The following is a 13518-nucleotide window of genomic DNA, read 5'->3' as shown; positions in this document are numbered from 1 at the left end:
TGGGGGCCCTCAAAAGGGAAGTACCCAAAAAGAATCTCAGATTTTCTTGGTGTGACATATATATACATTTTTATAGATACTTACATACCTTTATATACTATAACCCCCATCCACCCCACATAGCATAGTACATTCTAGTTTATAAACATTTCATAGACGGTATCTCAATTGAGCATCATGGTAACCCTGCTAGGTAAACATGAGAGATACTAGAACCCCACTTAATAGATGAGGAAACTGATACTAAGATGGAGTAACATGTCCAAGGTAACACAGATATAAAATAAGACTGAGTATCAGGCCAACAGTCTTTCTACTACAAGACAGTTTTATCCCTAAAAAGTTAAAAATGTTTTAATAAATGCACTGTGAGTACTCAAACATAAAACAGTAGGAAAGCATTGGGCTAAAAAGACAGAAGATTGGGATTTGAAGCTCACTCTACAATTTTCTATCTGTATAAGCTGGAAAATTTACTTAGCTCCTCAGAGCCTCAGTTTTCTCATCTGGAAAACTGACAGAGTAACATCTATCTTGCAGGATTACAATGAAGAGTAAATGAGAAAATGTATACAAAGGGCCCCCTTCAATAATATCTATGATATAGCTGGTGTTTAATAAACAGCAGCAACTATTTTTATTATTATCTTCCTTTTTCTCTAGGCATTGGCTATCTCAGATGGTAACAAATAGGATTATCTTAAAGATTTTCTTCTAGTTCTAAAAGGCTATTTTTCTATAGGAGAATGAGTTATTCCTTTCTATATTAAAAGAAATTCTGGGGTTTGTAAACGTGGGTCACATTGCCCCTATCTGTACCTTCTCAGAATGTTTGGAAAAACTTAACAAGCAATGTGTTCATTAAAGAAAATGTAACTTACCAATAGCTTTGCAGCTTGAACACGAACCACCCAGGAGCCATCACTGACCATGTGACAAATTTTTCCAAATGCATCATCAACTAAGCGAATTTCTTCATTAGAAGAAGGGATTGGGACAATGCTAAATTAAAAGAAATTACATATGATAAAAGATGAGCCTAAGGCTGCAGATTCAATAAACTGAGAATGACCAATGAAGATTGACACACATGGAAATGATAATTGAGTAGTTCATACCCTACAATGATAAAATATATTTCAGAGTAAAATAAATCACTGCGGGAGTATGAAGAAACCCTTTTAGTTGCATTGCAAATTTTCAGTGTCTTAAAACTAGGTAACCAACCAAAGGCTCAGAGATTTATGAAGATACCAAAAACTAGCTATCACAGAGTATGTTATATCCTTAAGTTCAACATCTCCTATAACTGAACTGCTGTACATACAGTAAATCTCATAATAAATCCATATAAAGTCTACTCGCCACTCTGGTCCTAAAAGGAGAGATAATTTCCAATTAGTCTTTATCTGTGTATGTGTCTAAATCCTAAAAAACTACAAATGGAGCCTACTCCTATAGGTTTATTAACTCATTCTGGTTTTCAAATTTTGGCAGTTTAATAAAGAGGAAAGAACACCTCTTTTTCCTATAGAAGGAGCTCTTCTATAAAATAGAATAAATATTTTTCTTTCCACCTCAAAGAATCACTGTGAGAATCAATGACCTCATTGCTGTGAAAACATTTTTAACTAGGAAAACAGTGCATAAGGGATCATTTTTCTCAAACTCACCTGGTATCTTTATCTGGCATTTGGCCCAAACGAAATGAAATTAAAATGGGTCCCAAACAATTCTAAAGATTTATTTTAAAGTGCTAAAAAGCACTTAAAGGCCGGGCGTGGTGGCTCACGCCTGTAATCCTAGCCCTCTGGGAGGCCGAGGCGGGTGGATCGCTCCAGGTCAGGAGTTCGAGACCAGCCTGAGCGAGACCCCGTCTCTACTAAAAATAGAAAAATTATCTGGCCAACTAAAAATATATATAGAAAAAATTAGCCGGGCATGGTGGCTCATGCCTGTAGTCCCAGCTACTCGGGAGGCTGAGGCAGTAGGATCGCTTAAGCCCAGGAGTTTGAGGTTGCTGTGAGCTAGGCTGACGCCACGGCACTCACTCTAGCCCGGGCAACAAAGTGAGACTCTGTCTCAAAAAAAAAAAAAAAAGCACTTAAGGAAGATATCCCAGGCCGGCACAGTGGCTCGCGCCTATAATCCTAGCACTCTGGAGGCCGAGGCAGATGGATCGTTTGAGCTCAGGAGTTCGAGACCAGTCTGAGCAAGAGCGAGACTCCGTCTCTACTACAAAAAATAGAAAGAAATTAGCTGGACAACTAAAAATATATATTAAAAAAGTTAGCCAGGCATGGTGGCGCATGCCTGTAGTCCCAGCTACTCGGGAGGCTGAGGCAGAAGGATTGCTTGAGCCCAGGAGTTTGAGGTTGCTGTGAGCTAGGCTGACGCCACAGCACTCTAGCCTGGGCAACAGAGCAAGACTCTGTCTCAAAAAAAAGAAAAAAGGAAGATATCCCAATTTCATTGCTTATAGATGAGAAGATTGGGAGCCAAAGAAACGAAGTATCTTTCACAGGGTGCACAGAAAGTTTCTATCAGAGATGAAAAACAAGGACCAAGCATCCTGATTTTCAGGGTCTGTGCTTTTCCCCTAGTTCATAACGCCTTCTAAAAATCTAACCAACATTCCTTTTCTAGAGATAGGCTTTTTGCATGGTGAGAAGAGAGAAATGGCTTAGCAATGAACAAAAGCTGGCTTACACCCACACTTACCTTTCAGGATAGAGCTGACTGACAACCCAGATAAGCTGGACTGCAGCACTGCGCACTTGTTCATAGTCATCAGAGAGCAATTTACAGGCCTGCAAAGAAGGATTCCAAAAGTCTATTAGCTCTGTGTCTTTGCAGGAAATGTTCAAATTATTTTTGAAATGAAGATAGGGTGGCTGGATAAGGATGCCAAATAAAGTACTTGTGGGTGGTTTTAACTTCTTGAACCTTTGCCCAACAAAGAATGCTTGGCCTCTGTCAGTTGCTCTGGCTGTATTCTGACTATGAGTCCTTCTTCCCCATGTCTGAAGGCAGAACCACATAGACTGACAGCACAAAACCATCTAGAATAGCATCAAATCTAGCAAAGCTGCTAGCAAATACTGCTCTCAAAGGTTCAAATACCAAAGATGGGTTTTTCTCCCCGCCTATAAAAATCAAAGCACACATTTCTGTTTATTTTGGTCTAAAATCATTGGCCTCTGTTTCAATTCATTTACTCTTCTTGGGTATCCCCATAATCCCTAGATATCAATGGCTCCAAATATCCACTTTCAGCTCTGATTTCCCCTGATCTCCAGACCTTCATAACTACCTGTGGCCTGGAACTTCCTTCATAGATGTCCCATCAACCTTTCAAATGCCACATAACCAAACTAGACTCATTATGGAACCATATTCTACCTTATATCTCAAATCCTACACTATCATTCCATCTTCACTCCCTTGAGTTCTCATTACTCCTTGCCTAGATTACTGATATAATCTTATGCCACCAAACATCTGAATCAGCCAACTAACTTTCCTTCCTCTGAGTCCTTACTCTCCAAGTTAACTTTAATTATTTGGCTTCCCATATAATTTCCCAATAGGAAGAGAAGATCATGGTCACACCAACACAAGCATCCTGGACCCATTCTACTCCATTTTGTAAAATAATAAACTTGGTTTACAGAGCAGTTATTGGAGCTTGGCTAATTGCCATCTTCCCCTGAAATAAAACCACTTTTGGCAGGCTAATAAAATCTGATCTCTGAGTATGGATTTAGATTGTCTGTTACCAGATTCATTCGTTTATTCTCCAAGGGAAATATCACCCTCTAGGGCCTTTTGGTTGGGCTGTCAATCAGCTTTTCTATAACTCCATTAAGCCTTTCTTTATCAATAATATATCATATGATATCTTTTCATATGATCCCATGGTCTTGGTCACCTTTCTCCAGATACATTCTAGTTTCTCAAGTGTGGTGCCCAGAAATGACTTAATGTATGGCCCAAACAGAGATCAACAAGACTACCACTTTCCTTATTCTAAATACTAAGCTTTTCTTCATGCACTCTGGTATTCATATTGAGCTACTCAAATCCTCCTAAAAGTCCTGCTCACATGTGTTAGTGCTATACAATTACATATCCCCTGTTCTCTCCCTGAAAAGTATGTTTTGGGTATGACTAAACAATCACCCCGATTTATGCTGCCATTATCAGCCAGCTAAATCCTTATGTTTTCAAATTCCAAAAACCAAAGTGCCATCCTCCCAGCTTCATAATAACTTCCCTCCCCTTCCAGATGATAATCATTTAAAGTACCTGATTATAAATTGCTTGATGTAATTTCAGTCCTCTTTCATGGAGCTGCAGCTAGACAATAAAGATATGGTTTAAGTATTTAGGAGAAAAAGATAAGTATTTCCAATGTCTTCCTATAATCTCACATATTTTCCCCTATTACAGCACACTGACATAATTCCTTTAGCCAAAATCAGTGTTATATAAATAAGAAACCAATCCTACTACTGGGTATCTACCCAAAGGAAAAGAAATCATTACGTCAAAAAATACCTGCACTCATGTTTGTCACAGCACTATTCACAATAGCAAAGATATGCAATCAATTAAGTGTCCATCAATGGATGACTGGATGAAGAAAATGTGATATACACACACAGTGTAATATTATTCATCCATAAAACAGAATGAAATCATGTCTTATGAGCAACATGAATGGAACTGGAGGCCATTATCATAAGTGAAACAACACAGATGCAAAAAGACAAATACTGCATGTTCTCACTTGTAAGTAAGAGCTAAATAATGTGTACACCTGGACAGAAAGTGTGGAAATGACGGAGAATGGAGACTCAGAAGGGTTGGGGGTGAGAGTGGGGTAGATGTTGAGAAATTACTTAGTGGGTACAATGTACATTATTCTGGTGATGGATATGCTAAAAGCCCTGACTTCACCACTATGCAATTTATCCATGCAACAAAATTACACATGTACACCATAAATCTATACTAATGCAAATAAATAAATAAGTAAGTAAGAAACCTGGTCAAAGACTTTCAGTAGAAACAGTCAAGCATTTAAAAAACCTAATCCATGGACTCTCCCAAGGGGATATTAGAAAAACATGAAATAATGACCTGAAGGCTAGGAAAGAAATGGTTACCATTTCTCCCTGTAATAGTACAATACTAAGTCACATCCCTCCCTGCTGAAGGAACTGTAACAGGTACAGGCTGCACCTTTCATGTTTCAGAAGTACAAATGAAAGCTACCAGAAAAGTCATTTGTTATACAGGAATGTGTACAGTTGAGCTCCGTGTTGCCACCAGTAATACCTTCCTGAAAGTGTGCATAAGGTGTATGCTGGGTAGACTCAGAATATATCCAAGGCAGCACTAGTTATGAACTTAAAAAAAGTAGGGGAACCCCAAATGAAAACTATCCCCAATTAGTTTCCATAATCAAATTTACCATGGCTTTTATAGCTGCTGTTCTGACACGTGGATCTTGGTCATTGAAGTAATCGCCTATAATTTTCTGGACATCTCTGGCAGCTAAGCCTTCTGCATCTTTTGTGATACTTTTCTCCAAAGAGCCAAGATTGCCAAGTAATTGTAGGCACTTATTTCTTACACCATGAGAGGTATCTGTCAAGTGCTACATAAAAAAAGAGGAACAAAAGGACATGATTAAGATATCCTGAAAAACAAACAAACGTGAAACCAGAAACAAAAGCACTGCATCAACGTTAGGGATGATTTCAAACACTATACTCTCACCAGTCTTTCCAGCATCATGTTATTTAAGTATGTGCCTTCCCCAAAATGCATGAGTCCTCAAAAATTAAGAGCCCTATTTTTTCATCTTTGTATTCCCAATAGCCACTGGCATTTTACCTTATACAAAGTAGGTACTTTAAAATTTGTCCCTGAATTGCATTTATTTGCTACCAAAAAAAAATTTTTTTTTGAGACAAAGTCTCACTCTGCCGCCCTGGGTAGAGTGCAATGGCATCATCATAGCTCACTGCAACCTCAAACTCCTGGGCTCAAGGGATCCTCCTGCCTCAGCCTCCTGAGTAGCTGGGACTACAGGCGCACACCATCACACTTGGCTAATTTTTTTCTATCTTTGGTAGAGAAGAGGTCTCACTCTTGCTAAGGCTGGTCTTGAAGTCCTGAGCTCAAGCGATCCTCCTGCCTCCGCCTCTCAAGTACCTGGGACTACAGGCACACACCACCATGACTGGCTAATTCTTCTATTTTTTGTAGAGGTGGGGGTCTCGCTCTTGCTCAGGCTGGTCTCAAACTCCTGAGCTCAAGAAATCCTCCTGCCTTGGCCTCCCAGAGTCCTAGAATTACAGGCATGAGCCACCGTGCCCAGCCTTTGCTATCAAACTTTAAAACAAGACAAAAATGTATATATTTTTAAAACTTTTAATACTCATACCAAAATATGCAAAAATCTTAACTGTACACCTCAATTTTCACAAAGTGAATACACACATATAACAAGCACCTAGATAAATAGTATATAACCAACACTCTAAAAGCACCCCACTTGCCCCCTCCAAGCAACTACCCCACCACACCATCACCACCAAAAATAGTTACTATCCTGACTTCTAACACATAATTCATTCTGCTTAGCTTTGGACTTTATAAACTCAAATAGTATCTGGCTTCTTTTGCTTACTGTTACGTTAGTGAGATTGATCCATTGTATGGCACATAGTGTCGCTTGTATTCATTTGTAAATATGCTAAAATTTATTTAGCCTTTCTGTTCATGGATATTTGAGTTATTTCTAGTCTTTGGCTATTCTGAATAATGGTACTATGATTATTCTTGTATGTGGCTTTTGGCGCACATGTTCACATTTTTGTTGAATATACACTTAGGAGTGGAACTGCTGGGCCACAGGACATACATATATGCACCTTAAGAAGATACTGTCAAACAGTTTTCCAAAATGATTGTACTAATTTACACTCCCACCAGTGCTGCATAAATGTTTCAGTTGTGCCATACCCTTGTCAACATTTAGTACTATTAATATTAACTTTTTTCATATTAGCTTTTCTCACCAGCATTTTTAATAAATTATGTTTTCCCTCTTGGATACCCTACTCCAATGCCACTAAAACAAGATATTTGCATAATGCAGTTACAGGAACTAAAAATACTTTGAAGAAATGAGTATGTACATCAGGTGACAAAAAATAATGTGGGAACTCCAGCTTTCAAACATTTTTTGACTGAGACCATCATAAGAAATACACATTATATTGCAACATAGCACATAAAAACACATACATAGAAAGTTTAACAGAACAATATTTACCCTAAAAAAAAATACCCTTCCATTTTGTGATGTACTCTGATATTTGTATTTTATTTTCAAAAAATATCAATCATAAAAAAAATCAATCATGTCCCATGAAATTGATTACATTACCTACTAATGGATCATGCTCTTCAGTGTGAAAGACACTGGTGAGGAGAAAAGTGAATGGGAGTTGTTAAAAACGTGGGTTCACAGAGCTCCTTAGAGAAATGGCTAAGTTTCAGGAGTGGGGGAAAAAATATTAAAATCTAAACTCAACTATCATTTTCTTTAGAAAACCCTCACTGAATTCTCTAATTTGATTAAGCCCCCTACCCCTTACCCCACATCATCTTTTGAAGCAATTAAAATAGTTTTAATTAAGAAATCCTGCCCTAATATTACCTACTTGACAAACTACTATTTGTCTTTCAAAACTCAAGAGAGATGTCACCTCTTCCAGAATGCTTTCCTTAATACTTCTCCTCTTACCCCCAAACACTTTTTTTCACTGCTTCCGCTGAACAATGTTTATACCTTATAGGTACGCCTGTTAGTGCATGAAGCATATTATAATGTATAGTATTTACTTTATAAGTCTCACTACTGGCTCATGAGTTCCTTAAAGAAACTCATTTCTCCAGGGAAGATATATAGATGGCCAATAAGCATGTGAAAGGATGCTTAATAAGACTAATCACTAATCATTAGGTAATGCAAATCAAAACCACAATAAGATATTACTTCATATCCATTAGAATAGCTACTGTCAAAAAGAAAAAAAAAGTGCTGTCAGAATATGGAGAAATTGGAACCCTGGTGCATTGATGGTAGTGGTGTAAAACAGTACAGTCATTATGGAAAACAGTATGGCTGTTCCTCAAAAAATTAAAAATAAAACTACCATATGGTCTGGCAATTTCACTTCTCAGTAAATACCTCAATAAGGGCTGCCATAACAAAATACCAAAGGCTGGGTGGCTTAAACAACAGAAATTTATTTTCTCACAGTTCTGGGTCTAGAAGTCCAAGATCAAGGTATTGGCAAATTCAGTTCCTGGTGAGGGCTCTCTTCCTGACTTGCAGACAACTGCCCACTCACTGTGTCCTCACATGGCCTCTCCCACGTGCATGGGGAAGGAGAACTCTTGTCTCTTTGTCTTAGTCCTTTGGATTAGGACTTCGCACCCTTATGACATCACGTAACCTTATTTACTTCCTGAAAGGCCCTATCTCCAAACACAGTTACATTGGGGGTTAGAAGTTCAACATATGAATTTGGAGAGACATAATTCAGTCCAAAATAATACCCCAAATAACTGTAAGCAGGGACTTGAAGAGATGTTTGTACACCCATGTACATAGTAGCAGCATTATTCACAAGAGCCAAAAGGTAGAAGCAGCCCAAGTGTCTATCAGGAAATGAACAGATAAACAAAATGTCTTATATACATACAATGGAATAGTATTCAGCCTTAAAATAGAAAAAAATTCTGACACATGCTACAATGTGAATGAACTTCAAGGACATTATGATAAGTAAAATAAGCTAGACACATGATAAGTAAAATAAGCTAGACACAGAATATTATACGATTCCACTTATATGAAGCCTCTAGAATAGTTAAATTTATAGAGACAGAAAATAGAATGGTGTTTGCTAAGGACTAGGGGAGGGACAAATGGGGAGTTATCGTTTAATAGGTTCAGAGTTCCAGTTTTGCAATATGAAGAGTTCTGTGAATGAATGGTGGTGAAGGTTGCACAACATTGTGAATGTTGTGCCAACTTAATGCCACTAAACTGTACACTTTAAAATGGTTGAGATGGCAAATTTTATGTTATGTGTATTTTATCACAATTTTATTAAAAAGTTAAAGATAAAATTACCACATGATCCCACAATTCCACTCCAAAGTCTATACCTAAAATAAGTGAAAACATACGTCCAAACAAAAACTTGTAAATGAAAAACTCTTACCTGCATTATCCAAAATAACCAAAAGTGGAATCAATCTACTGATAGAGTCACCAAAATTCACTAAAGGGTAAATTTTTAATAGCCTTATAAAGATGGAATGCACACATGATGCAATTTACCCAATTAATGTGTACAATTCGATTTTTAGTATATTCATTTATATGTATAATCATCACCAGTTATCAAACATCTTCACCATTTCAGAAACATAGCTGCCCACACCCCCCACAAGACACTCTGTAATCTTTTGCTATTAACCGCCTAACCCTCTGTTAGCCCTAACCCTAAGCAACTACTAATGTACTTTCTGTCTCTGTAGATTTACCCATTGTGGAAATTTAACATAAACACAATCATACAGTATGTGTTCATTTGTGTCTGACTTCTTTCACTTAGCATAATGTTTTCAAGATTCACCCAAGCTGTAGATAGAATGTATTGGAATTTCATTCCTATTACTGGCCAAATAATATTCCATTGTATTTTATTTGTCAATTCATCAGTTGATGGTCATTTGGGTTGCTTCCACCTTTGACTACTATGAATAATGCTGCTATAAACATTAATACACAAATTTTTGAATGAATATGTCTTAGTTCACTGGTAAAACCCTGCAAGTAGAATTGATGGGTCATGTGGTAAGTCTATGTTTAATTTTTTGAGGAATTGCCAGGCTGTTTTCCAAAGAAGCTGAGCCATTTTACATTCACATCAACAATGGACAAGAACTCCCAACATTTGGTATGATCATTCTTTCTTTTATCATAGCCATCCTAGAGGTCAGTCTGTTTTTTATTATAGCATCTCATTCTGGTTTTGATTTGCATTTCCCTAGTGACTGATGATGTTGACCATCTTTATGTGTTTAGCCTTTTTGTGTATCTTCTTTAGAGAAATGCCGATTCAGATCTTTTGCCTGGCCGGGCGCGGTGGCTCACGCCTGTAATCCTAGCACTCTGGGAGGCCGAGGCGGGTGGATCGCTCGAGGTCAGGAGTTCAAGACCAGCCTGAGCGAGACCCCGTCTCTACTAAAAACAGAAATAAATTATCTGGCCAACTAAAAATATATAGAGAAAAAAATTAGCCGGGCATGGTGGTGCATGTCTGTAGTCCCAGCTACTCGGGAGGCTGAGGCAGTAGGATCACTTGAGCCCAGGAGTTTGAGGTTGCTGTGAGCTAGGCTGACGCCATGGCACTCACTCTAGCCTGGGCAACAGAGTGAGACTGTGTCTCAAAAAAAAAACAACAAAAAAAAACAGATCTTTTGCCTGAGTTCTAACTGGGTTACATGTATTCATGTATTTTTATTATTGGGTTGTAAGAATTCTTTTTTTTTTTTTTTTTTTTTTTTGAGACAGAGTCTCACTCTGTTGCCCGGACTAGAGTGCCGTGGCGTCACCCTAGCTCACAGCAACCTCAAACTCCTGGGCTTAAGCGATGCTACTGCCTCAGCCTCCCGAGTAGCTGGGACTACAGGCATGCGCCACCATGCCCGGCTAATTTTTTCTATATATATTTTTAGTTGGCCAGATAATTTCTTTATATTTTTAGTAGAGACAGGGTCTCGCTCTTGCTCAGGCTGGTCTTGAACTCCTGACCTCAAGCAATCCACCCGCCTCGGCCTCCCAGAGTGCTAGAATTATAGGTATGAGCCACCGCGCCTGGCTGCATTCTTTAAATAGTCCTGATACAAGTCCCTCTTCATGATTTATAAATATTTTTCCCTATTCTGTAGATTGTCTTTTCACTTTCTTGTGTTCTAAGAAGAACAAGTTTTGGCCGGGCGCAGTGGCTCACGCCTGTAATCCTAGCACTCTGGGAGGCCGAGGCGGGTGGATCTTCTGAGCTCAGGAGTTCGAGACCAGGCTGAGCAAGAGCAAGACCCTGTCTCTACTAAAAAATAGAAAGAAATTATCTGGCCAACTAAAATATATATAGAAAAAATTAGCCGGGCATGGTGGCGCATGCCTGTAGTCCCAGCTACTCGGGAAGCTGAGGCAGTAGGATCGCTTAAGCCCAGGAGTTTGAGGTTGCTGTGAGCTAGGCTGATGCCACGGCACTCACTCTAGCCGGGCAACAAAGCGAGACTCTGTCTAAAAAAAAAAAAAGAAGAAGAAGAAGAAGAAGAAGTTTTCAATTTTGATGGAACCAAATTTATCTATTTTGTTTCTTTTGTTACTTGTGATTTTGTCATATCTAATAATCCACTGCCAAATCCCAGTTCAGGGGTTGGGTGTGGTGGCTAACGCCTGTAATCCTAACACTCTAGGAGACTGAGGCGGGAGGATGACTTCAGTTCAGGAGTTCGAGACCAGCCTTATTCAAGACTATTAATTTCCTTTGAAATTCCATATAGTTTACAGAGCGTAAGTTTTGTACTTCTTTTGTTAAATTTATTCATAAGCATTTATTATTTTTGATGCTACTGTAAATGGATTGTTTTCCTAATTTTATTTTCATAGTGTTCCTTGAAAATGTATGGAAATACAACTGATCTTTTGTATATTGATCTTGTATCCTGCAACTTTGCTAAACTCATTTATTACTTCTAATAGGTTTTTAGAGGATTCTTTAAGATTTTCTATATATAAGGTCATGTCACCTCTAAATATATATAGAGTGAATTTTACTTCTTCCTTTCCAAGATGGATGCCTTTTTTTTTTCCTTGCCTAATAGCCCTAGCAAGAACCTCTAGCACAAAGTTAAATAGAATTGGAGAGAAATGCAATGACATATTTATTTTATTTCTCATCTTAGGGGTGAAGCATCTACTCTATCAAAATTAGTATGATGTTAGCTATCAGTTTTTTTGTAGATGCCCTTTATGTGCGTGAGGAAGTTCCATTTTATTCCAGATATTTTTAATGTTCTTATAATGAAAAGATGTTAGTTTGCTGAATGCTTTTTCTATATCTACTGTGATAATCATGTGTTTTTATCCTTTATTATATTGTTATGGTATATTACATTAATTTATTTTCATATATTAAATCGACCTTGCATCTCTGGAATAAATCCCGCTTGGTCATGTTGTACAATCCTGTTTGTATGTTGTTGGAGGATTTGATTTGCCAGTATTTCATTAAGGATATTTGTATACATTCATATTCATAAGAAACATTGGTCCGTAGTTTTCTTTTCTTTTTTTTTTTTTTAAGAGATAGGGTTTCACTCTGTTGCCCAGGCTGGAGTACAGTGGCATGATCATAGCCCACTGCAGCCTTGAACTCCTAGGCTCAAGAGATCCTCCCACCACGGCTCCAGAGTAGCTGGGACTACAGGTATGCACCACCATGCCTGGCTTATAGTTTTCTGTTGACGTGATATCTTTTGTCTGCTTCTGGTAACAGAGTAATACTGAACTCAGAATGAATTGGAAAGTCTTCCCTCCTGTTCTATTTTTTGGGGAGAGTTTGTAAAGAATTGGTATTAATTCTCATCTAAATATTGGTAGGATTCACCAGTGAAGCCCTCTGGGCCTCAGCTTTTCATTGTAAGTGGTTTTTTTTGTTGTTTGCTTTTTTACTACTAATTCAATCTCTTCACTTGTTATAGGATTATTTAGATTGTCTACCTTTTTAGTCAGTTTCAGTAGTTTTTGTCTTCCTAGTAATCTGTCCATTTCAACTAAGTAATCTGATTTATTGGTATACAATTCTACATAGTATTTCTTCATAATCCTTTTTATTTGTCAGGTCTGTAGTAATATCCTCTCATTTGTTAGTCAAGTAATTTCAGCCTTCTTTCTTCCTTAGTCAATATAACTAAAGGTTTGTCAATTTTATTGATCTTTTCAAAGAACCAAATTTGATTTCATTGATTATTATCTCCATTGTTTTTCTACTCTCTAATTCATTAATTTCTACTCTAATCTTTATTATTTCCTTCCTTCTGCATACTTTAGGTTTATTGTGCTCTTCTTTATCCAGTGTCTTAAGGTGGAAGGTTAGGTTACTGATTTGAGATCTTCTTTTTTTTCACTATAGACAACCACAGCTATAAACTTCTCTAAACAGTGCTTTAGCTGCATTATGTCTTCAATTTCATTCATCTGAAAGTATTTTCTAACTTCCTTTTTGATTTCTTCTTTGACCCATTGGTTATACAAGAGTATGTTGTTTAATTTCCACATATTTGTGGGTTTCCTAAATTTCTGTTAACTGATGTTCAATTTCATCCCATTACGGTTGGAGGAAATACTTT

At 37.7% G+C, this 13518-nt stretch overlaps 1 protein-coding gene across 2 annotated transcripts in view; it reads right to left on the bottom strand.

Annotated features, from left to right (window-relative positions):
- Positions 1-13518, bottom strand: part of INTS4 (integrator complex subunit 4) — a 97986-nt gene that overhangs the window by 65380 nt on the left and 19088 nt on the right. For both annotated transcript variants that reach the window (XM_045557278.1, XM_045557277.1), the window contains exons 5-8: positions 5480-5665; positions 4309-4359; positions 2722-2810; positions 882-1002 (exon numbers count right to left, since the gene is read on the bottom strand). In XM_045557278.1, coding sequence (XP_045413234.1) covers positions 882-1002; positions 2722-2810; positions 4309-4359; positions 5480-5665 — 447 coding nt within the window. The remainder of the gene's footprint in view (positions 1-881; positions 1003-2721; positions 2811-4308; positions 4360-5479; positions 5666-13518) is intronic.

The sequence above is a fragment of the Lemur catta genome, chromosome 7 (genome assembly GCF_020740605.2).
Source record: "Lemur catta isolate mLemCat1 chromosome 7, mLemCat1.pri, whole genome shotgun sequence".
Classification (NCBI taxonomy): Eukaryota; Metazoa; Chordata; class Mammalia; order Primates; family Lemuridae; genus Lemur; species Lemur catta.
This window is presented reverse-complemented; position numbering and strand designations above follow the sequence as displayed.